The sequence below is a fragment of the Lithobates pipiens genome, unplaced genomic scaffold (genome assembly GCF_037356315.1).
Source record: "Lithobates pipiens isolate NorthernLeopardFrog02 unplaced genomic scaffold, aLitPip1_a1.2 Scaffold_13, whole genome shotgun sequence".
NCBI lineage: Eukaryota > Metazoa > Chordata > Amphibia > Anura > Ranidae > Lithobates > Lithobates pipiens.
The window spans coordinates 362,353,993-362,380,395 of record NW_027507718.1 but is presented as its reverse complement, the minus strand read 5'-3'; the positions used below and the strand labels follow the sequence as shown (position 1 = coordinate 362,380,395).

Genomic DNA, 26,403 nt, shown 5'->3' with positions numbered 1-26,403 from the left:
AAAAAAATATTTTCTTCTTTTTATTTTAAAAGGAATCCAATAAAATTGAATGGTCATAAATGTATTCTGCTACATGTTTTTGGTAAAAAAAATTCTGTTAAGTATATAATAATTGGTTTGTGTGATCACAGACATATGTACGCTAATGATCATGTACAGATGTGTGCAGGTGATCACGGACATGTGTACAGATAATCATTGGGACATGCGATTTTAGTGGGACATATGTTTTTATTATTTGAGGACATATGTGTTTTATACTAGACTGGTGATCAGTGAGAAAAAATAACAAACCACCACACAGCTCATACTCACTGATCACTAGCCGGCTGCAGCGATCTGCTCTCCTCTCCAACGACTTCTGTGTGAGGAGAAGAGAGCCGATTGCCTGGCAACTGGCTGTTTACATCACATGACAGCTGTTATTGGACATGGCTGTCATGTGATCAGGAGGGCCATTCAGCTGGCTAAACCATAAACTGAATTCCCACATTTACACATTCAGTGTGGATGTGGAAATCCTCCCCGCTGTGTCATATTTATATCCTGCCTTCCCGCCATCAGAATATACAGATCAGCGCTGCAGTCTATCATTTTCCAGATAGATCAATTTCTTATGAAACAAGAATAGCAATGGCCATACATAGATTGATTAAGACACCAAGTAAGCTCACCCAGTAGACAGTGGGGTTTATTTACCAAGCTGGGGGAGTTCAAAATCCAGCTCACTTCTGCATAGAAATTAATCTGCAGAAGTGAGCCTAATTTTGCACTCTGCAGCTTTAGTAAATCAACTTCACTGTTTGTAATAATTATAGTAGAATTCTACCAAAACAGAATTATAAAACTGAAAACATGGTACTTAACCACTTCCCGCCCACGCTATAGCTGAAAGACGGCTACAGCGCGGACGCTACCTGCCGTGAAGGGGTCCCTGGACGTCCTCCTATTTACTTCCGCAATGCGTGCTCCTGAGAGCGCGCATCAGGGAAGTTCTGTGCTGACCCTGTCCCTTGGACACAGCCAATCACAAATCAGTGTAAACGGCCAATCACAGCAGCCGTTTACAGCGCGATCAGAGTGTCCAATGAGAGATCTCTCAGCGCTGCTCTCCCTCCTCACACAGACAGCATGTGAGGAGGGAAAGATGAACAGCTGCAGTGGCCGTAAGTTACAAAAAAATAAATAAAAATAAACTGCCATCTGCCCCCAGTGCCACGTATAAGTGCCATCTGTCATCAGTGCCATATCAGTGTCACGTGTCAGTGCCATTTGTCAGTGCCACGTGTCATCAGTGCCCCATATTAGTGGCATCTGCCATCAGTGCCACATCAGTGTCACGTATCAGTGCCATCTGTGGTCAGTGCCACGTGGCATTGTCCTGGTGCTCCAGGGCCTTCAAAAGCGTAATAGGTAGTCAACAATTTAGATGTGTAATTTATGCTCCTAGAACATGCGACGGTGCTCCCTGCATGTTGGGCCTCTCCAAGTGGCCAGGCAGTGAAAAAGTCCCACACATGTGGTATCGTAATACTCAGGAGTAGCAGCAGAATTTATTTTGGTGTGTCATTTGTGGTATACACATGCCATGTGAGAGAAATAACCTATTACAATGACAATTTTGTGGGAAAATTTTTTTTTTTCATTTTGCAAAGAATTGTGGGAAAAAAAATGACATCAAAATCCTCATCATGCCTTTACTAAATACCTTGGAATGTCTACTTTCAAAAAAAGGGGTCAATTGGCGGGAATTTGTACTTTCCTGGCTTGTTTGGGTCTCAAGAAATGAGATAGGCCACCAGTACATCAGATGTGATCCATTTTGTATGATTCGCACCATAGCTTGTAGACTCCCTAACTTTCACAAAGACCAAATAATATCCACTAATTTGGGTTATTTTTACCAAAGATATGTAGTAGTATAAATTGTGGCAAAAATTTATGAAGAAAAATTAATCATTTGCATAATTTTATTACAGAAACCAAGAAAAATGTGTTTTGTTTTTTTCAAAATTAGTTTTTTTTTATTTATAGCGCAAAAAATTAAAAATAAACCAGGAGGTGATCAAATAACACCAAAAGAAATCTATTTGTGGGGGGGGGGGGGGGGGAAGGACACAAAATTCATTTGGGTACAGTATTGCATGACTGAGTAATTGTCATTCAAATTGTGAGCACCGAAAGCTGAAAATTGGTCTGGGCAGGAGGGGTGTTTAAGTGCCCAGTAGGCAAGTGGTTAACTGCTTGCAGACCAGCGCATGCTGATGTACGTCAGCAGGATGGCGCCGGTAGGCAAAAGGGCGTACAGGTACCTCCCCTTTAAGAAGCGGTGTCGTGGGTGTGGGCGTGGGCCCAAGGCCGGCAGTGTGTGACTGAGTCCCGCGGACTCAATGTCAGCCAGGTGCCCACGATTGTGTCACTGAGAGGAAGAACGGGGATATGCTTTTGTAAGTAAAACATTTCTCCTTTTGCCTAGCGACAGGACAGTGATCACAGCTCTCTCTCATAATATTGTATATATGGATTATAGTAAAAAGTAAAAAAAAAAAAATATAGCATTTTTCAAAATTGTCGTTTTGTTTATAACGCGAAAAATAAAAACCGCAGAGGCGATCAAATACCGCCAAAAGAAAGCTCTATTTATGGGAAAAAGGACGTCAATTGTCAGTTAATGCGACGCAGTGCCGAATCGCAAAAAGGCCTCTGGTCTGGAAGGAGGTAAAATCCTCCAGGGCTGAAGTGGTTAAAAATAAACAAATTTAAAAAAAATAAAAAAACTGCATTTAACTAGTAACTTTTGTTATCAAGGTTTCCCAGACTTTATTTTTGCTTCACATATTTCAAGAAAACCTGAAAATGTGAGGATATTGCCAATGCCACTGAAAAATAAAGTACACCGCTACTTTTGTAATAGTTTAGTAATTTACTTGCTTCTGGGTCCCATGCTGATTGGCTGTTCTCCTGCATTGTGGTCAGCCGCTCGGCGTGGGCAACAGTCAGAGAATTCTTTGCATTTTCTGAATGAACGCAAAGCATTTATATGAGGTGGAGAGGTGGTCATTTTATTCATTCAGAAAAGTGCCTATGCTGAGTCACCTGACCGCCTGTATTCACAATATATCAGGCTAGCGGTGCCCAGCACAGGACCCAGAAGCAAGTGGGAGATCACTGAAGTAGCATTGTCTACTTCAGCGATTTCCAGCTGTGGGGGGCATGGATATGCCATATACAAAGTTACACTTTTCCAAGCTGGGTCACTGCTGATGCCTGGAATCAATTCTTCAATGCTGATCTCTGTAACACCACTAGAAATGTGGTTATCACCAGGACATAAATCCACAGACAAAAATAAAACCAGTGTCAGAAGTTCAGGGTCTCTCACTACTAAAACTTTTTCTCTGTGCCCCATTGGAGAGACTTCCCATCACAGAAAGTAAGGAACGGTCAGAGTTAAAATAAATGTTTTGGCTAACACTACAAACAACTCAGTGTAGGATGAGGGTTCAAGTACCCACCAGTTTGACCATTTGACAAAAACAACTACTTGCTTCCCTGGTACAGCTATGAATGAGAATTTGTTTTTAAGCAAACCACCCTGCTAATTATTTATGCGATCACAGATTTCACCACAGTTAAATTCTGTGCAACATTGTCAATGATTAACCAAGTATGTATTATAAAAAAATATTGAGAGCAATATTACCTCAAAGCTCAAGTGTTTATACTCTGGCATCTCTGTTATAGATAACAAGCGAATGGCCAATTTTTGTATCTGACCTTGAAGATAACAGAGCTCTTGACTTTGGACAGGCTGTAAAATATGACAGTGAACAGTGTGCCAGATATTCACACATAACTGATCAATTATGTTATCACACTAGCGGATACTTACAGAATATTTCTCAGCGGGTGTTTGTTCAGGATTCCATATTTTAGTTATGGTTTTAAATGAAATTCCATTAAATTTAGGCTGAGAAACTGTAGGAGAAAAAGTAGGTGTAAGCAACAATTACCCGATTATTTCCTATCCTAGGTCCATAGAACATAAGATTTACCCCAGGAGCACGGGAATTAAATACCAATTCTCTTACTGCATTTGCAATAAAAGTGCTGAATTAATTAGCACGGATACAGCCTTACCTTGTTTCCACTGGTGGATACTGTATCATCAACTAACACATGTAGACTTTATAACCTGTATGAATGAATGTTCCCACAGCTAACAGGTGGGCCCAGTACTTTTGAAACCAGAAGCACGTTGGGAAACTGACAGGGCTGAAGTCTTACCAGGAGATGAGAATACTTAGGGCATGTTTTGTCAAGTTTGCATTGTAATCTGGCTCCATTAATGCAATGAAGGGGCTACATTACTTAGCAGTGTCAACAAGAACATGGGGTACAATGTCAGGTGTTAGTATGGCTTCATTATGTAGTTCCTACAAGAACATGGGGTAGCATGCAACACTGCATTCACCTTAGTTTGGAAACAGCCCTTTTATAAAGTTTTTTGGCCATGTATTTTAAAATTCTTGCAACTAGAATTAAAGGGGTTGCAAACACTCAAGATTTTTTACCTTAATGCATTAAGGTGAAAATTGTTCTGTAGTGCAGCAGCCCGCCTTTTTCTCACCTGACCCCGATGGTTCCAGCGAGGGGGACGAGCACAGCAGCTCCAGCCGCTGTCTTGGGTCCTCATTGGATACATTGATAGCAGCAGAAACCATTGACTCCCGCTGCTGTCAATCAAGTCCAGTGAAACGGGAGCCCGTTGTCGGTCAATGGATGCAGCAGGACTCGGGAGCACATCCGCACGAGTGCCCCCATGGAATGTGGGGCATTCGAGAAGAGGACGAGGAGCCAGGAGTGCCGCTGAGGGACCCCAGAAGAGAATCAGGGCCACTCTGTGGAAAACCCTTACACAGAAGAGGTAAGGGTGGCGACATGTTGCATTTTTCCTTTTTTAAACAAACACCTTTACAACCCATTTGAGGAGACTGCAAAACATATCAAAATCACACTGTCAGTACACACTTACATTCTTCTCACAGCAGCTACAAGCAGTTTGGCTCAGTTATCTTGTAATAATGGATATCGCGGCCATGAAAATAAATCCTTTTCCACAATTACAAGCTAAATTATTACTATAATGTAGATACACATTGGAACTAAATTCATATACACTGGAAAAAAAAAAAAAAAAAAAAGAGAGAGAAGGACAGGAGGTACTGCAGGCTGACCATTAGCTGTAATATTCACTGCTGAAATAGCATCCAGAACTGCCTTGAGATCCACAATAATAGGCTTTGGATTTACTATATCTTGATCATGAGAGGCGGTAAGTTCCATCAGGTCAAGGTTGGAGGTCATTCTGTGAAAATAAATGCCACATATATTCATATGATTTTGTTGATTCATGAAAAAGCCTGCTTGAGGAGAGAAAACTGTTATGGTTTTGGGCTTCATAATAAATTCCCTTTAAACCTGGAGACTAGGTTTCTTTGCCATGCTTCCTGCACTGCCCAACACCCTAAAAAGCTTTAAGCCATATAGTGGGTGAAAGTTAACCACTTCCCGACCAGCGCACGACGATGTACGTCGACAGAATGGCACGGGCAGGCATATTGGCGTACAGGTACGTCCAATATTCAATGCCGCCCTGCCATCGGGAGCGCACCGGCGGCGGCGCGCTCCCGCGCTGGTCGGGACCCCCGTGAGTCCGGTCCCGGGACCCGCGGACTCGATCGCCGCGGGCATCCCCGCGATCGTCTCACGGAGCCGCCGAATGGAGGAAATGCCGAGTAAACAGCATTTCTCCATTCTGCCTAGCAACTAGTGACGCTGATCTCTGCTCCATGTGATTGGAGCAGAGATCAGTGTTCACTAAATGAAAGCCCAACCCCCCCACAGTTAGTAACACACCCCTAGGAACACTTAACCCCTACACTGCCACCCCCTGGTTAACCCCTTCACTGCCAGTGTCATTTACACAGGAATCACTGCATTTATATAGCAGTGATTACTGTATAAATGACAATGGTCCCAAAAATGTGTCAAAAATGTCCGATGGGTCCCCCACAATGTCGCAGTCACAATAAAAAAAAAAAAAAAAAAAAAAAAAAATTAAAAAAAAAAAAAAAAAAAAAAAAAAAAATCGCTGATCGCCGCCATTACTAGTAAAAAAAAAAAAATAATAAAAAATTATTAATAAAAATGCTATAAAACTATCCCTATTTTGTAAACGCTATAACTTTTGCGCAAACCAATCAATAATCGCTTATTGCGATTTTTTTTACCAAAAATATGTAGAAGAATACGTATCGGCCTAAACTGAGGGAAAAAATGTTTTTTTATATATTTTTGGGGGATATTTATTATAACAAAAAGTAAAAAATAATGTGTTTTTTTCAAAATTGTCGCTCTATTTTTGTTTATAGCGCAAAAAATTAAAACCGCAGGGGTGATCAAATACCACCAAAAGAAAGCTCTATTTGTGGGAAAAAAAGGACGTCAATTTTGTTTGGGAGCCACGTCGCACGACCGCGCAATTGTCAGTTAAAGCGACGCAGTGCCGAATCGCAAAAAGTGGTCTGGTCTTTGACCAGCAAATTGGTCCGGTCTGAAAGTGGTTAAGAACCCTTGGTCAGGTTCTTAAAGCTTTTTTTGACCCTGCTGGGGAAATTTGATCATATTTCCTGTGTGGGAACTGCAACAAGAATGAGCACAGTCTATGCAACCAACGTTTATGGCAATAAAACATTTTCAGTACAGAGTACTTTAGAATCTCCATCAAGTTTTTTTATTGCCATGTTCTTATTGAGGAGAACCTCATCACCTCTCCAACAGGGACAGGGCAGCAATAACTACTCAAAAGATGTAACACTTTCCCTCTATATTCAACTCACAGGGTAAAGAATAAAAAATAAAAAAAAAAAAAAAAACACCACACACACACACTTAACAAAACTTCAATCACTTTAACAGCAAACTTGTCATACTTACCTATGCTGTGCAATGTTTTGGATACTTCTCTTCTCAGGTCCTCCACTAACACTCCTGGCCCCAGCCACCCCCCACCCCACCCTCATAGCATGCCACTTTGTATGGGGGCACTTGTGCAAGCACAATCCTGAGCCACACTCTGATTTTATTGCCAAACACAGTGTCTTGGCCCCCACCCCCACACACTCTAACTGGCTGTGATTAACAGTAGCAAAGCCAATGGCTCCTGCCTCTTTACAGCGGTGGGAGAGAGCAGAAAGGGCCACTGCTCTTGGCCACAGTGCCAGATTGAGATCAGCTCAGGTAAGGGGCAGCTGCATACAGAAGGTTTTTATTACTGTTAAGCAGAGAATGCATTAAAGTAAAAAAAAGTCAGACTTTAGAACCATATTTAAAGTAAACTTGCACTAAGAGAAAGATATAGATTGCAATTCTGATTGCTTAAAATGCTAGTTCCCTTGCTGTGTCTGGCTTCACTGACTTCAAAGTCAAATGCATGCAGCAGCAAGTGAGATTCCAAACTATAGATATTCATACCAGTTCAGTGTCAGCAACTTAGAAAGAATGCAGCCTTTGCATTGATGTAACAGCCAGGCAGGAGAATTAATCAATGACAAAGTTACATATTCATTATAGGTTCTCTATCAAATCAGATATCTGTCTTGCTAAAACACAACTAAATACTACAAGAGATTAGAACACTTTACTTGTATAATTGTTCAGCAAAGTTTCTTCTCGCATCTACCTGAATGTTCTGTATAAAATTGTTGACATGGCTGGCACTCACGAAAACGAGTACAGATGGAATAAAAAGCCATAATACTGACTTGTTTACTAACATTATGATTAAGAACTGCAACAATAAATTATACAGACCTTTTATTTAGACTGCAAGCCATCTGAAAAAGAAAGAATGTTTGCAATGTAATAGAAGCATTGTTTAAGGAACAGCAAAGATTGAACATAAAAGGCCCTTGGATCCAGCACATCGAGAAAGTGACACACAATGGTGGTACACCCACAACTTTAAAAATAGACAGTCAATGGAGGGCAGTATGAAGTAATCCTAAGTGTTCAAAGTAATGTGCTAATGGGACATTTTTCAATAAAAAAAAAAAAAAAAAAAAAAACAGAACAAAAGCCTTCCTATCATTTTCAGCCAAGGAAGCTGCCATCTTGGCCTTTATTTGATCTTCAATTGCCACGGTGCTACACATGATCAGTTATGACACCAGTCATTTGATGGTTCGACAGTTTGGTTTACAGCACAACCAATGTGGCAGTTACATTCCCGGCATAAGTCGGGAATGGAACATTTTTTGAAAATGGGTTAAATCAATGGGTTTAGTTTTGCTTTAAAATAGAGACACTCTTGAATTAGGTACCTGAAGAAAATTTGAGTTTGATCTGATAATTTTCCTTCTTAAGGCCCCTTTCACACAGGGCTGTCAGTTTTGAAACTCTGCTTGTTCAGCAGGGATCGATCCGCTGATCCTCGCTGAGCTGGCAGATGACAGGCCCATCTCTGCTCACTGTCCAGGAACGGACCTGTAAGAGCCCCACTCTCCTCTAGTGGAGGGGGTAAATCGGATGAAAATGGACCGCCTGTCTGTTGTCATCCTATTAACGGATGGAAAATAGGGTTTGCATACATCTGGATTTAGCGGATGTCAGCAGACACATCCCCACTGACATCCGTCACGCCACAGAGGGGCATGGGGCATCCGTTAAGGTCCGCTTGAAAAACTGACAGGCGGACCTGAACAATCCGCATGTGTGAAAAAGTGCTAAAGCAGAACTTTACCCATAAAAACTTAATGTTCTTTAGCCAGGAACATGCATTCCATGTTAATTATGCTGCCAAAATTAGGGTGTGCTGTAAAATTGCCTCCAGCATTGCTCCTTTTTCTTCTTGCTGGGGGCTGTCATTTTGCTGAAACCCAGAGCCCCTGAACAGCAGTAAACCATTAACCACTTCAGCCCTGGAAGGATTTACCCCCTTAATGACCAGGCTATTTCTTGCAATACGGCACTGTGTCACTTTAACTGACAATTCTGAGGTCGTGCGACACTGTACCCAAACATTGAGGTGTTTTCCCCCACAAATAGAGCTTTCTTTTGGTGGAATTTGATCACCTCTTGCATAAGTATACACACACACAAAACACACTTTTTTGCAAAAAAAAATAAAATAAATAATAAAATTTCTTCATCGGTTTAGGTCAATATATATCTGGCTTGGTGGTGGTGTAACGGTGTGTGGGATATTTTATTGGCACGCTTTTTGTGTTATATCAAATATGCTTATCTGTACCGATAAGGGTCTTCCTGCGATTATGTGACTCCTCAACTCTGGCTCTCCCATTCCCTGGCCGACATCAGTGGCAGTGCTCGGCCCCGCCCACTGAAACTGTCAGCTGGGCAGAGGAGGCAACTAATCGCAGGAAGACTGTTTTATCAGTACAGATAAGCAGATTTATTATATAACACAGACACGGAAACTTATTCGAATATAGAGGGGGTGGGAGCTTTTTATACAAGTGGCTTAACAACCACTTTAACAGTAATCACGTGAAAAATAAATAAAAAATAAATAACATATGAACACTTTGCATACAGTGCCTTATGTTAGGCAAAAGTGTGCAAGAGCTCCAAATAAGAGAAGAAGACAGTGCTTTATTTTTAGTCATGCAAGGTTCTGTGATAGGAATTCATTTTTATTTCTTCTTTAACCAGTTCCCGACCCCATGCACGCCGCTGTACAACGGGGCAAATGGGCGTACCTGTATGTCCCTTTAAATTTGCCGCCATGCCATCGCGAACCGGCCGAGACCTCCGTGAGTTGGGTCTTGAGTCCCACGGACTCCATGTCCACGGGAATACCCACAATTGCCTCACGGAGAGGAAGAACGGGGAGATGTAAACAAGCATCTCCACGCTCTGCCTAGTGACAGTGTCACTGATCTCTGCTGCCTGTGAATGGGAGCAGAGATCAGTGACGTGTCACACGTAGCCACAGATCCCCACAGTTAGAATCACTCCCCAGGACATACTTAACCCCTATACTGCCCTCTAGGGGTTAACCCCTTCACTGCCAGTGTCATTTACACAGGAATCAGTGCATTTGCTCTATAAATGACAATGGCCCCAAAAATGTCCGATGTGTCCGCCATAATGTCGCAGTCATGATAATTACGCTATTACCAGTAAAAAAATTTAAATAAAAAAAATATGTATTAATAAAAATGGCATACAACTATCCCCTATAACTTTTGCGCAAACCATAGGCTTATTGCGATTTTTATTTTTACCTAAAATATGTAGAATACGTATTGGCCTAAACTGAGGGGGAAATATATATTATATATATATATATATATATATATATATATATATATATATATTTTTTTTTTTTTTTTTTTTTTTTTTTTTTTTTTGGGGGGGGGGGGGGGGGGGAATATACATTATAGCAAAAATTTTAAAAATAATGCTTTTTTTTTTTAAATTGTCGCTTTTTTGTTTATAGCGCAAAAAATAAAAATGCAGAGGTGATCAAATATCACCAAAAGAAAGCTATTTGTGGGAAAGCCAAGTCGCACGACCTCGCAATTGTCAGTTAGTGACACAGTGCCAAATCGCAAAAAGTGCTCTGGTCTTTGGCCAGCAAAATGGTCCGGAGCTTAAGTGGTTAATACAATTTGATATCATTATTTACTAAATAGAAACAAAATGTGAAAAATGCATTGTTTTACCATTTTAAAACTCAACATGTTTGAAGAACTGCTAGTACCAACACATCATCAATTTAAAACAAGTTATGTTATTTATCCTGCAAGGACCCTAAATATGGGTCTATTTACAAATGCAGAACTCATGTAAAGTTGGTTAGCATGTCCATTGTAGTTTTTAAATTGTATGCCATTTCTCATACCATGTCTAAATACGATGGTCTTAGCCAACAAAAACATAAAAGTGACTAACTTTTTTTTTCTTTTTAAACATGTTATGTTATATTTACTTACTCTGTGCAGTTTTGCAGACGACCTAAATCCTCTTCTGGTGTCCCTTGCCAGCACCCTCGGCTCCTCCATTCTGAGCTTGTGGGGGCTCGATCCTGGGCCTGATTGTGTGCATATATTGACACACACAGCACATCTCAGCCCTGTCCCTTGCTCTCTGCTCAGAGAATTTGACTAACAGGAGGCAATAGCTCCCGCTGCTCTCAGCTAAGCCCGTGAGATAGGGGAGGGGACAGAAAAGCTGCTGCAGATGGGACAGTGATGGTTTGAGATCGGGCTCAGGTAAGTGCTGTGTCATTTGGCCCCTTCTATCACCTAAAATACCTGGCTGAGCCTGATCGTTTCTGCCCACCCATCTGTAAACTCACCACGGTTAATTGTGGCTGCTGAGCCCTGACACTGTGCTCAGTTTATGTGCCACCATCATCCGCAAGCCCTCCTGCCAGTGTAAAATATGGTGTCACCCAGCAAGTGCATATGTGTGTGTCTGTTCTCAGCTGAAATGTTTGCGTTTCCATCGTGTGGGGAATTCCACCGGAGAACAATATATAGACAGTTGTTTTAGAATTAAAAAGGTGAAGTCCAGCCTGAGCTTCTCCTATGGGTCACAGTAATGCAATTTGTTATGCACTCCTGCGACCAGTTTTCAGCAGAGAGCTGTCTGAAGTCCACTCTCTGCTGCAGTCACAGAAATCAGTCCAGGCATCGCATCAGACAAAGTCTGAATCTGCCAGGTGCCTGATACCAGTCTAAGCCACTTAGCTCCCTGCTGAGAGGCTGAGACGGCCACTCCCCGCCCCGCCGCAGCTCAGAGCTCCAGTGAGCGCACGGGGGTGTGGTTCAGAGGGGAGAGCTGTGGGAACCAAGCCATCGGCAATGTTCGATTGCTTAGTACTCAGTGCAGAGGCGCTGGGGGACAGATGCAGCATCGGCCCCATGCTGGATCTACCTAGGCAAGTATAAATTTTGGAGGGGGGGGGGGGGAGAGAGAATAATAGGTAGTAATGAAAAAACCTACTTCTCCTTTAAAAGGAAATGATAGAGTGATGTTGGGGAAGCATCTGCATTTAATGTACAATTTAATGTATTGTACATGTAATAGAAGATTACCTGAAGAAAGCATTTTGGTTCAGATTCATCCACAAGGGTTTCACAATCCTTCAGAAGACTTTCAACTGTGACTTTCTGATGAGCCACTGCCGTCTCACGTACTTCACGCCGTTTTATAGCAGCATTTTGTTGCTGTTTGATAAACTCCAAACACTGTTTTTTCTTTAAATCCAGAGCCTTATATGCTTCATCAAATGCTAAGCTAACCACGTCAATGTTCTTCTTTAGCGTTTCCTAGAAGCAAAACAGAAAACACTTGAAACCAGGACTTACTGAAAAAAAAAAAAAGTAACAGGAAATAAAAGTATTACAACCACACTTCAAGGAAAACAACTGATCTCTGTATATATTAGAAGGATATGGCTGAGATTTCAGAAAACTGCTATAGAGCAGGGGTGTACGACTTGTATTTAGGATGTAATTAACAGACCATTTAAACAGGCATATCAAACACTTCACAATAACTTTGCAAGTGTTCCTTGTTTAAGAAATGTTTTACTTTTTTTTTTAAACGTTTCCAAGGGCAGTCACAGTAAAAACTGCAGGGGCTATAAAATATTCAAAGTGCCCTGCAGATACGGTAAATCTGCATTTGGGCCTAATTCACATGGCATACCTATCCTTACATCTATGGGAAAGGGGGTTTTTACCACGATGTTAGAGTTCACCAATGTAAAAAGCAGAAAAAAAGGCTTGTAATCTGCCCCAAAGAAGCTCATGTTCTTTTTTGAGCTTAAGGCATTTTTTAGGTGACAAACTGCTCAGATGTGAACAGGTGAAACTGAAATGAAAAATTTTGCTTGTTGGGCGTTTTACGAGCGAAAAACGCTCAGATGTGAATGTAGCCTAAGAGGTAAGGGCATACAGTCCTCAAGTTTCCAAAAAAAAAAAAAAAGTGAGAAATGCTGTCAAACATTTTAAATGTGCTGAAGAGTGTAAACTATATTAAAGCAATCCTTGGCTGTATTAATGGAACGCAAATTACTTACCCAGTGTATACATAGGACAAAACCTCCATAACGGAATACGTTGAAGTTTGTTTCTCTATGATTAATTAGCTATACATTATTCATTTTACATTAATGTGATTTGATTTCCTGAATGTCAACACTAGCCTGTTATTGTGCGTGTATGCACTGCTAAACCAGTATATGACTGCAATGCAATCTTTGGAGAAATTTTTACAAATATGCCTAATCTACAAATCAAAAACAGACATGAGGCATCTTATCTGTGCTGATATAGGCCAGTAGCTTAATTTATTTAGAATATCAACTCCTGTAAAAGAGACTATACAGAACTCAAGCTTACCTTTTTTGTCAGTGTCATGTCCACTGAAGGGCAAAAATAAAAGTATACAAATTGGCACGTTTCAAAACGCAAAATTTAAGTGGAACATAAAACTGTAGAAGTGAAAAATTCAGCGAAATAAAAAAAAAAAAAAAATTATATTATATATATATATATATATATATATATATATATATATATATATATATATATATATATATATTATAATAATAATAATAATAATATGCTTTTGGAGTAAAAATCTATCAAAATAGTTTTCTATTTAAGAGACATTAATAATTTAAATTTAGCACAAAATGGAGCATGACGCTGTATATTCTGCAATATTTACATTTTTGGTAAATTCATTTAATGGATTCAAGCTCTGCAAGCTGAGATAACATGCACTATATTGATGCAGTCACACAATTTCAAAATAACCATGAGATAAAAACAATATTCCTTTATCGCATTGTTTTACAAATCTATGTACACTACAAACTGTATGATTGAATCAGTTCTGATATCACTGTTTTACCAACCTGACAACTTATTATTCTAAATAGGAAACCTTCATTTTGTTTGCAAATATTAAGGATTCTAACTACCAGCAAGAATAAGTTCTTACATTTAAAGAGCACCTGTAATTTCAGATACATCATGGCTGCGCCTGTTAGCGGGCATCCACTCACCTGCTGCCGCCATGTCCCTCACCTTGTTGTGTCATTGTCACATCACCAGTGGTCCCATTAAAGTGAATGGGACCAGAAGCCGCCGCTGTGGGACAGAGATGACAGTTGCTCTTTAAAAATTCTGATTTAAATTAGTTGATTTAAACCAAGCCTTTTTATGACTTATTTAAAATTGATTTGATTTAAATCAAATCCACCCTGCAGCCGTTTAGCAAAAATTACAGAGGATACTCTATTTCTGATTGGCTGCTAAGTGTTCATGCACATGGCCACTTTTTGCACTACAAAATCAGCCCATCAGTATGTGGTATGAAAATTTATATATGTGGGAACTGGCACATAAAAGCAGGAGTGACATTTATCCTATGTACTCTCTCAGGATGCAGACACACTTGTACAGTAGAAAAAAGCAACGCACAGCATACACCCTCTTATTTACTATTATAGTTTATGTGAGCATTCATAGAAAAAGATATTTTGTTAGGTTTAGCCTACATATCATTACCACACATTGCTATATGAAAACAGTTAAAGAATACATTTTGGTGTTTTGTATAAAAAATTTTTATACATATACATATATATACATACATACATACATACACACACACACACACACACACACACACACACACACACAAACTGGATACACACTTTAAAATTCGCCAACTTTGTGTATCATCACAGCGCCACACACACCCCTACCCCAGCTGCTACTTAAATATATAAGTACATAAACCAGAAGGTGAATAAAGAAATATAAATAAATTACCACATAAACCACCTTGTAGCACTCGACTTAAAACAACACGTATGCAACAAAAAAATTATTTTCATTGAGTGCAATACTGTGTTTTCCCCAAATCTATATAAATTCGCATATAGAAAATCACTTATAATCAAAAAGCGATAAAGTACAATACAAATGTGAAACAAAATAGTCCATAAGAAAAAATCTAAAATGAAAAAAAACTTTTCCTTGTGTGAAAAATCAGTGTCCATATAATAAAAGCCTTCACCACACCCTTGGTGTTCGTGACCCCCCTCGTTGGAGCACTCACCAGCTGCAGCGCTCAGCACTCTCGTGTTGAGCAAGATAAGCGTTTAAGATCTTTTTAAAGCTGTTAGTAGATATTCGGCAATCACTTGCAGTATAATTTCCTTAAGATATCACTGGAATTTCCCCTCAAAATACCCATGAGGAAGTCGCGTGACGAAACATGTCGGGGACGTGGCTATCTGGCAACTATCTTTTGACATACTAAGGATTACAGCTGAGGCGGAGGGAGGAGGTGACACAGGAGAGAGGACTGGGAGATTTTGGCGCCGGATTTAAACTCTATGCTTCGCTGCCAGGTACCAAACAGCAGTAATTAAGAGCTAGAGGCAGTATTTGTGCCGCTAATCCTGCCAGTATCTAGTGTGACCACCAATGCCTTGGAGGAAAGGGAGTTGTTGTTGAAGAGTGAAGTGTTTTGGAAGTGCTTTCATTTAAGATATGTTCATGTGAGTGCAATAATGAGTGGTTTTTATTGAGATTAAAAGAGTTTTACAGTGTTACACTATGGAAAGTCTTTCTCTCTGAGGTATTTTGAGGGGAACAAAATGCCCATTGAAATGAATAGTCATCACTGCTACATGGGTGGTAGTAACCCCTTCTTTGGCCACTAGCAGGGTTAAAAAGGTGCCCCACTAGTAGAGCTGCACAATTAATCATTAAAAAAAAGCGTGATCTCGATTCAACCCCCCTGACAATCCCTATTGCAGAGTTTGCCGATTCTTTCATATAACAAGTGGAGAGACTTATCTGCTCAGCTGTCAAAAGAAAACATCTGGGCAGTCTACCAAGTTTTTAAAATGAAACATTGTAACCAACTTCCTTCTTAGATCAAAGGGAAACTTGTGTGTGAAGAAAAAAAAATCCTGGCAGTCTGCCAAGTTTTTAAACAAAGTGTAAATGCAGGAAGTTTAACCACTTAAAGTCAAAATATTTCTGACACTTGTTTAGATTAAAAATCAATATTTTTTGCTAGAAAAAAACACATATACATACAGTGTGTGTATATATATATATATATATATATATATATATATATATATATATATATATATATATATATATATATATATATATATATATTTTTTTTTTTATTAGCCGAGACCCTAGGGAATAAAATGTCAATTACTGCAATATTTTATGTTATACTGTATTTGCCCAGCGGTCTTTCAAAAAAGAACAAAGTTACTTACCGCTAACATCCTTTTCCAGGAGTCTGTCAGGACAGCCACCATAGAGAGACCCTGGCTCCTCCCCTCTTAGGAAACACCACCTTCAATCCATAATTTAATCCTCATCCTCCTAAAGTGACTTGTACTCTCTAAATATTGCAGGACACACCTTCTAAAATCCAAATTATGAAAAATAAGTTCCTGTTCCCTCATAGGATTCGAACAAAAAGTAGGTAAAACAATTTTCTGACCTCTATGAAAACTTAGAGGCTACTTTTAGCAAAAATGCTGGATCCCTTTTAAATATTACAGTCTGGGAAAACCTTAAAAAAAAGTGCCCTCACAGAGAGGGCTTCAAGTTCACTCACTCCTTGCTGCAGCGATTGCCACAAAAAATACCGTCTTGAGGGTGATCAATCTTAACGTACAGGTTCCCAATGGCTCAAAAGGTTCCCCTGTAAGACTAAAGAAAGATCCCACACAGGAAAGGGGGAGATTCTGACTGGTCTCTGTCTGCTCAAGGCCTTAAAGAACCTGCTTATCCATGGATCTGTCACTAGTTGTTTTTCTAGAAAAACACTTAAATCGGATACCTGTCCTTTCAAGGTGCTAAGGGCTAGGCCTTTATCTGCCCCTGCATGCAGAAATTCCAACACTGCTACAGAGCTGTGTACATCAAAGGAGCTTTCTGAGCACCAACTATTGAAACGCTTCTACACCTTCCAGAAGATAGTCTGCGTTTCCCACTTTCTGCAACTTAGAAGAAGAGTGGCTACTAAGTGATCAGAGAACCCCTTGCCCCTCAGCAAATCATCCTCAGAAGCCATGCTGCAAGTTTCCACCGCTCCACCTGAGGACACCAGACCAGCCCCTGAGAAAGAAGATCCTCCTGGACTGGGAGCATCCAGGGGGACTATGCCACCAAGCCCTTTAGAATGGAGAACCACAGCCTCCTGGGCCAATGTGGTGCTATCAGAATGAGGGTTGTGCACTCCGCCTGAAATGTCCTTAAAACTGCAGGAATCGGAATCAGAACCGGGGGGGGGGGGGGGGGGGAATGCCAGTGCATCCACTCCTAATGCCCCGTCCCACCAGCTCATGGAAAAGAAGAGGCGCGCTTTTGCATTTTCCCTTGAGGCGAAAAGATCCACAGAAGGAAATCCTCACTTTCGGGTGATCATTTCGAAGACCTCTTGCTTCAATACCCAGTTGCCCTCCCTCAGAGATTTTCTGCTGAGGAAGTCTGCTATCTGATTCTGTTTCCCCTTCAAATGTATCACAGAGAGACAGAACATTGGCCCTGGCCCATCTGAGGATGGGATTCTGCCAGGACCCAAAAGGAATCCACTCCTGGTGCCCCCGTCTGTTGACATAGGCCACCACTGAAGAGTTGTCTGACCGGACTCATGTGTTGCCCCTAAAGTTCCTTCTGAAAGACTGAGTGCCAGATCTACTGCTCTCAGCTCCCTCCAATTTGAGGACTTTATTGCTTCCGTCCTCCCCCAGATACCCTGTACAATCCAGGAATCTATGTGCGCTCCCCAATCTGAGCCACTCGCATTGGTTGTGACAGTTCTGGACAGTAAGACCCACTCCAGGCCCTGTGACAGGTTTTCCCCCTGTCTCCACCAACAGGGGGACCTCCTGACCTGAATTGGAAGAGACCAGTGAGTCCAAGGACCCCTGACTGTGGTGCCAGACTCTCAGAATGAACAGTTGCAGAGGACGAAAATGCAACCCCGCCCACCACATTGCCGGGAGCGTGGATGTCAGTAGGCCCAAGGCCGACATAACCACTTTTACGGAGACCTGACCACTGCCCTGGAAAAGCAACTTTGCTCTCTCTACCTTCTGAATTTTCTGCAAGGGAAGGAATACCTTCTTCTCTGTTGAATCCAACACGTAGCCCAGGAAGGTGACTCTTTGAGACAGAACTAAATTGGATTTCTCCAGGTTCAAGAGCCAACCCAGGTTTTTCAAGATGTCTCTTGCTACCCGAAGATCCTGAGCCAACTGCTCCGGGGAAGGTGCAAACAGGAGAAGGTTGCCCAGATATGCGACTACCGAGATGCCCTTGAGTCGTAGGAATGCCAATACCTCCACCATAAGGTAGCCTGGTCAGAATAACAAATCACCTGTGAGAGGAATCCCACAAAGTTTGATTTTGGACGCACTATCTCCTTGCCATGTTTTCAGCCATAAGGCTCTCCTTGCTAAATTGGTCAGAGCCGTGTACCTCGCAGACATGCGAACAGATTCCGCTGAAGCATCCGCAATATAAGCTACTCCCTTGAGTAACGTGGGAAAAGAAGACAGTATAGTCTCCTCTGCTGTTCCTGCTTCTATGTGTGTGCCAATATTCCATATTACAGGCTACCACAGTAGATGCCATGGCTGGCTTGGCTGGCTTAAGGTTTCGAGTCCCAAGCTTTTTTAAAGAGTGAATCCATCCTTGATCCATGTTGTCTGACAGTACCACCATGTCCTCAAAGGCCATACCAGTATGTCTAGACACTCGAGAAAAAGCCACATTGAGTCTAGGAGACTTGAGCCATACAAGAGTCTCCCTTTCAACACCCCTGAAAAAGAAGGGTTACCTCTTGGGATCCTGCCATTCCTTCTTGATGGCATCGATCAGGACCTCGTGAACCAGGAACACCCTCTTCTTCTGTTCCCCCAGGCCCTTGTACATCTGATCGTGAAGTGACAAAGCCTTCCTTTCCTCTTGAATACCTAAAGTGGTATGAATGGCTCCTAAGAGTTCCTCCACCTCATCCAGGGAAAGCTTATACCATGAGGACCTTATTGGATTCTCCATCCAAACCTTCCTCATCCGACTCCCCCTGGGAATCTGAAGCGGCACTGTCTGCTTCCTCAACTTCCTCTCTGGAGCCCTTCGGCTTATCCCCACAAGAAGGGACAATATCCAGTGGGCTAGGTGAACCACTCGTTGCGCTGGGAAGGTTGCTCTGGGGCTAAGGTAACTGAAAGCTGGAAAATAACGCCTTGACTGACTGAAAGGTGCTAGAAAGCTCCCTCACAGATGCCGCCAGGTCCGCACCCTGTTCTGATGCCTGCTCCCTCACCAGCCTTTCAATGCACTCCCTACAAAGTGCCTTAGCCCAAGACTCCCCCATAGAGGCCCTGCATGAAGGACATTTCTTCTTGGAACCATGGGGCGACTTGCTACTGGCTTTCTGAAACACATAAAAATAGAAAGAGAAGGCAGCATAAACTAAGTGTCACCAGTGCTAACTGGAGGACTACCAGGAGTGCCCCCCAGGACCAAACACCACCAAGGTCCCAGATACTCTCCCCTCCCCCCCCCCCCGACCACCATGGAGGGACCACACCGGTGGAGCTACCGTCACAAAGTAAGGGAACACCACACCAGGGTTCTCCTTACCTTAGAGTGGCTGGTGCTGTTGTCTTTCAGGGATGTTCTTGAAGCCTCTGCTCCCGACATGTCCAGCCGAGGATGAGTGGTCACAACGTGCCTCAGAACGCTGTCTGTACAGCAAAAACACCATGAGGCCCCACCAGCCGAGCGCACGGTCCCCTTTGAGCTGCCGAGTCCGGAACTCACAGACGCAGGGAAGATGCCCTCCCCCACCGGAAGTGACTTCGCCCGTCATCCAGTCCGGCCTCCAACTCCGCCCATAGAACACAGGGGGAACTAGGCACCTCCTCCAGCAGCGCCATGCTAGGCGAGGGAAAGGCAGACCTTCCCAGACTTCCTCCTTCCTTAAGGGAAGCTGGGGCGCGTAGAATCAGCCGTGCTCAGTACAACAAGGCTCCCTAGCCAACCGGACTGCCCAGCAAGACAGAGAGACCCGTCTCCTTCCCTCCAGGTAAAATATAGCCTCAGCCTCCCCAGCTGATCATGCTTCGGTTCCTTGGTGGTGTCTCCTCGCCAGAGGAAACACCATAACTGATGGGCCGGCGGGAGGATGAGGCTTAAATTATGGATTGAAGGCGGTGTTTCCTAAGAGGGGAGGAGCCAGGGTCTCTCTATGGTGGCTGTCCTGAAAGACAGACTTGGGAAAATGCACTTCAATTAAAAAAAAATGTGAATGATGATGTTACAAGAATCGTGATCTATCTTCTAAGCAAAAAAAGTGCGATTCTGATTTTAGCCAGAATCGCGCAGCTCTACCCGCTATCGGCCGAAAAGCACCACAAAAACAATGCTAATTTTAGCAGTGCTTTACCGCCAACGTTCTCACCGCCCCAGTGCGAAAGTAGCCTTATAAATTTGGAAAAGCAAAACATGCCCAGTTTCTCAGTTCCTGCAGACATCATAAAAAAAAAATAATATATAGAAAAGAAAGGAAGTTTACCTTTACATCCTTGTTATCATCCGAAGTGTTCTTGGTAAATCTTTCATGCATTTCTCTAAGTTTTTTTAAACTGTTAAAAAATATCAGCTATGGAAGAAAAAAAAAGTGATATAAGTAACATGCAGTATCAGCAAATAAGATATCCAACATTTTACCTTACCTTCACTATGTCATAATACAAAATAAATGTCGTCATCAAAGCAGAGGTCTTACAAAATGTTATTCAAGCATACAAATATATTCACAGATTTTCATATATGACATAGCGGGGAGCTGCACCTCTATAAATGTGTAGCTTTTTAGCCAAGAAAATTCTCATTAGTTTGCAATTTATTCATATATTCTGATGGAGAATGCACAGGAGCACGCTTCATTCAGGGTTTCTGTGTCTTCTCGTAAATACATGCATCTTTCAGACAACGTATGCCTGATATGACTATGCTTGCAGAGGGGTCGCTCTTCTTAGGGCTTATACGGGGGTGATGGACTCTCTCCCTACCAATCTAATTACCAAGCCCTGACACATGAGGCTGGGTAGCGAGGCCCATACGCCTTCATTCCTGTGAGTACTGAGTGCTTTGCCTGTTCCTGGTGGCTCTACTAAACTTTGGTTGAGTAGAGGAAATGTGTATGCTGCTTGGGAAGGGCAACGTGAACCAAAAACGTCAGACAATAGCCAAATTTCAGCAACAGCAGCCAGAGACGGCTCAATTTCCTCCATGGCACCCCTGGCAGCTCTCCTCCTGGTAGACCCTGTTGAGGGGAGGTTGATGTGTTTGCACTAATAGGCCTCCGATGTAGGGTGCACTGGTTCCCAGGGTTTGGCATCCATGTTTTATTGTTATAATGGACTATTACATAGGGATGCTGATGTCAACCCTAGCAGCTCACATTCTCCTGGTAGACGATGTACAGGGGATTGAGGCGTTTCCACTAGTAGGACTTCAATGTTTGGTGCACTGGATACCAAGGTTTGGACACACGTTTTACTATGACACACGGTACTTGCTTACCTCCTCCTGCTTGTAGGCCCTGTCCAGGAGGTCGATGTGTTTGCACTAAGCCTCCAGTGTAGGGTGCACTGGTTCCCAGGTTTCGCCACCCATGTATTATAATGGGATATTAGATAGGGATGCTGATGTCAGCCCTGGCAGGTCACCTTCTCCTCCTGGTGGACCGTGTCTAGGAGGTTGGTGTGTTTGCATGAATAGGCCTCTAATGTAGGGTGCCCTGGTTCCCCACCCATGTTTTATTATTATGCGATATTGGAAAGGGATGCTGATATCAGCCCTGGCAGTGCACCTTCTCCTCTTGGTAAACCATAGCCAAGAGGTTGTGTTTTCACTAATAGGCACCCAATTTTGGGCTGGATCCCTTTTTTATTATTATGGGATTTTAGCTAGGGATCCTGATGTTGGCTCACCTTCTCCTCCTGGTAGACCGTGTCCAGGAGGTTGTTTGCACTAATGTGCCTCCAATGTAGGGTGTTCTGGTTCCCCACCCATGTTTTATTATCATGGGATATTGGATGGGAGGGGGGCTGATGTTAGCGCGCCTTCTCCTCCTGGTAGACCATGTCCAGGAGGTTGGGTTTGCACTAATGGGCCTCCAATGTAGGGTGCCCTGGTTCCCCACCCACGTTTTATTATGCTTATGGATATTAGATAGGGGTGCTGCTATCAGTCCTGGCAGCTCACCTTCTCCTCCTAATAGACCATGTGCAGGAGGTTATGCTTTCACTAATATGCCTCCAATGTTGGGCTGGATCCCGGTTTTATTATTATGATATATTAGCTATGGATCTTGACGTTAGCTCACCTTCTCCTCCTGGTAGACCAAGTCCAGGAGGCTTTGTTTTTAGTAATGGGCCTCCAATGTAGGGTGCCCTGGTTCCCCACCCAGGTTTTATTATTATAACGAGATATTGTATAGGGTGCTGATGCCAGCCCTGGCAGCGCACCTCTTCCTCTTGGTAGACCATGTCCAGGAGGTTGCGTTTTCACTAATAGGCACCCAGTGTTGGGCCGGATCCCTTTTTTATGATTATGAGATATTAACTAGGGATCCTGTCTGCTAGCCTTTTCCTCCTGTTAGACCATGTCCAGGAGATTGGTGCGTTTTCACTAATGGGCCTCCAATGTTGGGCTGGATCCGTTTTATTTATTATAGTATATTAGCTAGGGATCCTGATGTTAGCTCACCCTCTCCTCCTGGTAGACTATGTCCAGGCGGTTATGTTTGCACTAATAAGCCTCCAATGTAGGGTGTCCCGTTTCCCCACCCATGTTTTATTATGGGACATTAGCTAGGGATCCTGTCGTCTGCTTGCCTTCTCCTCCTGGTAGAGGATATCCAGGAGATTGGTGCGTTTGCACGAAAAGGCCTCCAATGTAAGGTGCCCTGGTTCCCCATCCGTTGTATTATTATGCGATATTGGATATGGTTGCTGATGTCAGCCCTGGCAGTACATCTCCTCCTCTTGGTAGACCATGTCACAAGGTTGTGTTTTCACTAATAGGCATCCAGTGTTGGGCTGGATCCCTTTTTTTTTTTTTATTATGGAATATTAACTAGGGAACCTGTCTGCTCACCTTCTCCTCCTGGTAGACCATGTCCAGGAGATTGGTGTTTTCACTAATGGGCCTCCAATGTAGGGTGTCCCGTTTCCCCATCCATGTTTTATTATGGGACATTGGCTAGGGATCCTGTCTGCTCACCTTCTCCTCCCGGTAGAGGATGTCCAGGAGACTGGTGTGTTTTCACTAATGGGTCTCCAATGTAGGGTGCCCTGGTTCCCCACCCATGTTTTATTATTATATAGGGGTGCGGATGTCTGCTCGCCTCCTCCTCCTGGTAGAGGATGTCCAGGACACTGGTGTGTTTTCACTAATGAGCCTCCAATGTAGGGTGCCCTGGTTCCCCACCCATGTTTTATTATTAAATAGGGGTGTTGATTTCTGCTCACCTTCTCCTGGTAGAGGATGTCCAGGAGACTGGTGTGTTTTCACTAATGGGTCTCCAATGTAGGGTGCCCTGGTTCCCCATCCATGTTTTATTATTAAATAGGGGTGTTGATTTCAGCTCACCTACTCCTGGTAGAGGATGTCCAGGAGACTGGTGTGTTTTCACTAATGGGTCTCCAATGTAGGGTGCCCTGGTTCCCCACCCATGTTTTATTATTATATAGGGGTGCTGATGTCAGCTCACCTTCTCCTCCTGGTAGACCATGTCCAGGAGGTTGACGTTGTGGAAGATCCCTTGGTGGTGGCAGGACACACACTTCCCACAGCAGAGTACAGCACAGTTCTTACAGAAGAGCTCCAGCTTGTGTTCTGGGTGTTCAGGGCAGCGCCCCGCCGCCCCCTTCTCACTATATTCGGCTTCCTGGGCGCCTGCCCCCTGTTCCCGGGAGCCCAGGGACAGAAACCGTACCAGCTCTGCCAGGGTGGTATTGATGGGCAGAACGGCCAGGCCACCAGGGATGGAGCTGACTTTGCGGCAGAGAGGACACGTGACCTGAGCGGGCCCCGGGAGGGTGAAGTGCAGGCCCCGGGTGTGGGTCTCCCCGCCACATTCCAGCACACAGCTCTTACAGAAGTTATGAGAACAGAGAGGGAGAGTCACCGGATCCCGGAACACGCCCAGACACACGGCACACGTCAGGCTGGCTTCCATCTCCGCCTACAGCCGCGATATGTGTGTTCCGGTACGCAACCACGGCTCATACAGAACGTAAACTTCTCAGTCGTTACCACAAGATACGGAAGAGTCCTAATGCGCGTTCCCGCAAGCTACTTCACACACTGCGCATGTGCAGTCCGAGTACTCGCGCGCTCCTGAGGCCAATTCCAGGATGTAGCCCATCCCCGGACACGCCTCCTCTACATCAGCACACAGCCCCGCCTGCCTTGTTATTGGTCTCTGGTGTCCGTTTATGTAACAGAGATGAACGGTGATCCTGGGGATCGCAGCTCATCTCTGACCATTAGCGGTTTATCACAGTGAGAAGATCAAAGGAGAGCACGTTCTCCGTTGATCTTCACAACAGAGCAGAGAAGCACTCATTAACATGCACAGAAACGGCCAGTTTATGAAGTGCTGATGTCAGCACTTCACTGGCGATCTGTGCTCAAATTCACACTCCCCAATTCACCAGCCCAGAGCTGGTGAATTGGGGAGTTAGGAGAGAATTCACCCGAGAAATCAGGCGGAAATAGGAAGATTATTGACTTCCTCTGTTCACCAAGCCAAGAGAGATAGGAATTACATCTCCCCCTGTTTTACCAGCTCCCACATAAGCTCTACACCAGGTTAGACACAGTATATATAAATTATGTTTGTACTCGGAGTCTCAACGAGAGATCGAGTGAGTACGGGATGAAAGAACACATGGAAAAGACCTGGGGTGTGCCAAAAGGTCACGTAGTCAGTATACCTAAAGGGGGCATTCCCAAATATGAAATGGAAAGGAAAAATTAAAAAAAAAGAATAAAAAGGGTCGAGAGGGTGGGATACAAACAACCAGGCCGACAGGAGTAAGCAGGAGGTGGGTGGGTTTAAATACCCCCCGACTCCTCCTACAAACTCCGACCTGGCCTGCGGCCCGACCTTCTCATTTGTACTCGGAGTCTCAACAAGAGATTGAGTGAGTACGGGACGAAAGAACACATGGAAAAGACCTGGGGTGTGCCAAAAGGTCACGTGGTCAGTATACCTAAAGGGGGCAAAAATTAAGACAATAGGGTAGCTCAGTAACAAATTTATTAAATTTAACATAACATCAGTCAGTCAAATGTCTGAAAGCCCAAGCCATCTCAACATGGGGATCAGGGATATATCTAGCGAAACATGCAGAGTTCCATCTCCCCAATTTTTTAATAACATGAGCCAGGATCCCCTGGCGAGAAGCTGCAGTGACCCGAAAGACTTGTTGGGTTCAAACGTAGGTTAGACCATAACATCCGGCGATGCCTGGTGAACTGTGCCATCGAGAGGGGAGCGTGAGGGAAGGGTAATAACGGGCTGTCCCTAGGCTTGCTTGAAACCAATGACAACAGTTGATCCAAGACTGCCACGGGTCACCAATCACTGCCGGATTTGAAAAACCTCACATTCGTACCAGCCCCAAACTGCTGTGTCTTACACGCAGTCAGGGGTAACCTGAAATGGTCCGGATACCTAACCAACTGACTGACTGTGAGCCAGTGAACCCGAGCTGGTACGGGTTAATTCGCCCGGCCTGAGGAATCCAAAAAAAGCCAAGTAAATGTCAGCTTTAAGGACCAAACTGAGGAGCTTTCCAAAAGGCAGCCTGTCCAGTAACTCGGACATGCCCCAGAAGATGGGCCCCGTGACCAGCAGTCTACTGACAGAAGAATGAAAGAAACTCCTCAGGATGCCCCTCAGAATGGCCTTAACAGCATGGGCAGTGAAGATGGAAGATCTATTTGGATCTTGACGGGACAGATGGTGCTGAACCCCTGCAAGCTATGTCCTAATAGTGCCATGTGACAACTTCAGTTTTGAGTGGCAAAACGGCAACAGATAACGAACATCATACCCATCAAAAGACGGGTACAGAGACTGAAAAACCTGGAAGGAATTCCAGGCCGAGGCATAAGCCTTCCTAATGTTGGTTGATAACGACACATTGATTAAAGCTGCTGCATCCAGCAAATGGGAATTTAGTCCATCATCAGAAGTGATGGCTACAGGAATGGCGTG

The 26,403-nt window shown here is 43.4% G+C and overlaps 1 protein-coding gene across 2 annotated transcripts in view; it reads right to left on the bottom strand.

Moving 5' to 3' along the window:
* LOC143975135 (E3 ubiquitin-protein ligase TRIM63-like) overlaps window positions 1-24,479 on the bottom strand; it is a 42,785-nt gene extending 18,306 nt beyond the window's left edge. Inside the window, exons 1-7 of one of the 2 annotated variants that reach the window (XM_077477170.1) lie at window positions 23,887-24,479; window positions 20,680-20,766; window positions 12,129-12,362; window positions 7,876-7,898; window positions 5,238-5,368; window positions 3,893-3,978; window positions 3,704-3,811 (exon numbers count right to left, since the gene is read on the bottom strand). In XM_077477170.1, coding sequence (XP_077333296.1) covers window positions 3,704-3,811; window positions 3,893-3,978; window positions 5,238-5,368; window positions 7,876-7,898; window positions 12,129-12,362; window positions 20,680-20,766; window positions 23,887-24,354 — 1,137 coding nt within the window. In that variant the 5' untranslated portion in view covers window positions 24,355-24,479. The remainder of the gene's footprint in view (window positions 1-3,703; window positions 3,812-3,892; window positions 3,979-5,237; window positions 5,369-7,875; window positions 7,899-12,128; window positions 12,363-20,679; window positions 20,767-23,886) is intronic. The other variant, XM_077477171.1, reaches the window with a different exon arrangement.
* Window positions 24,480-26,403: the final 1,924 nt, after the last annotated feature.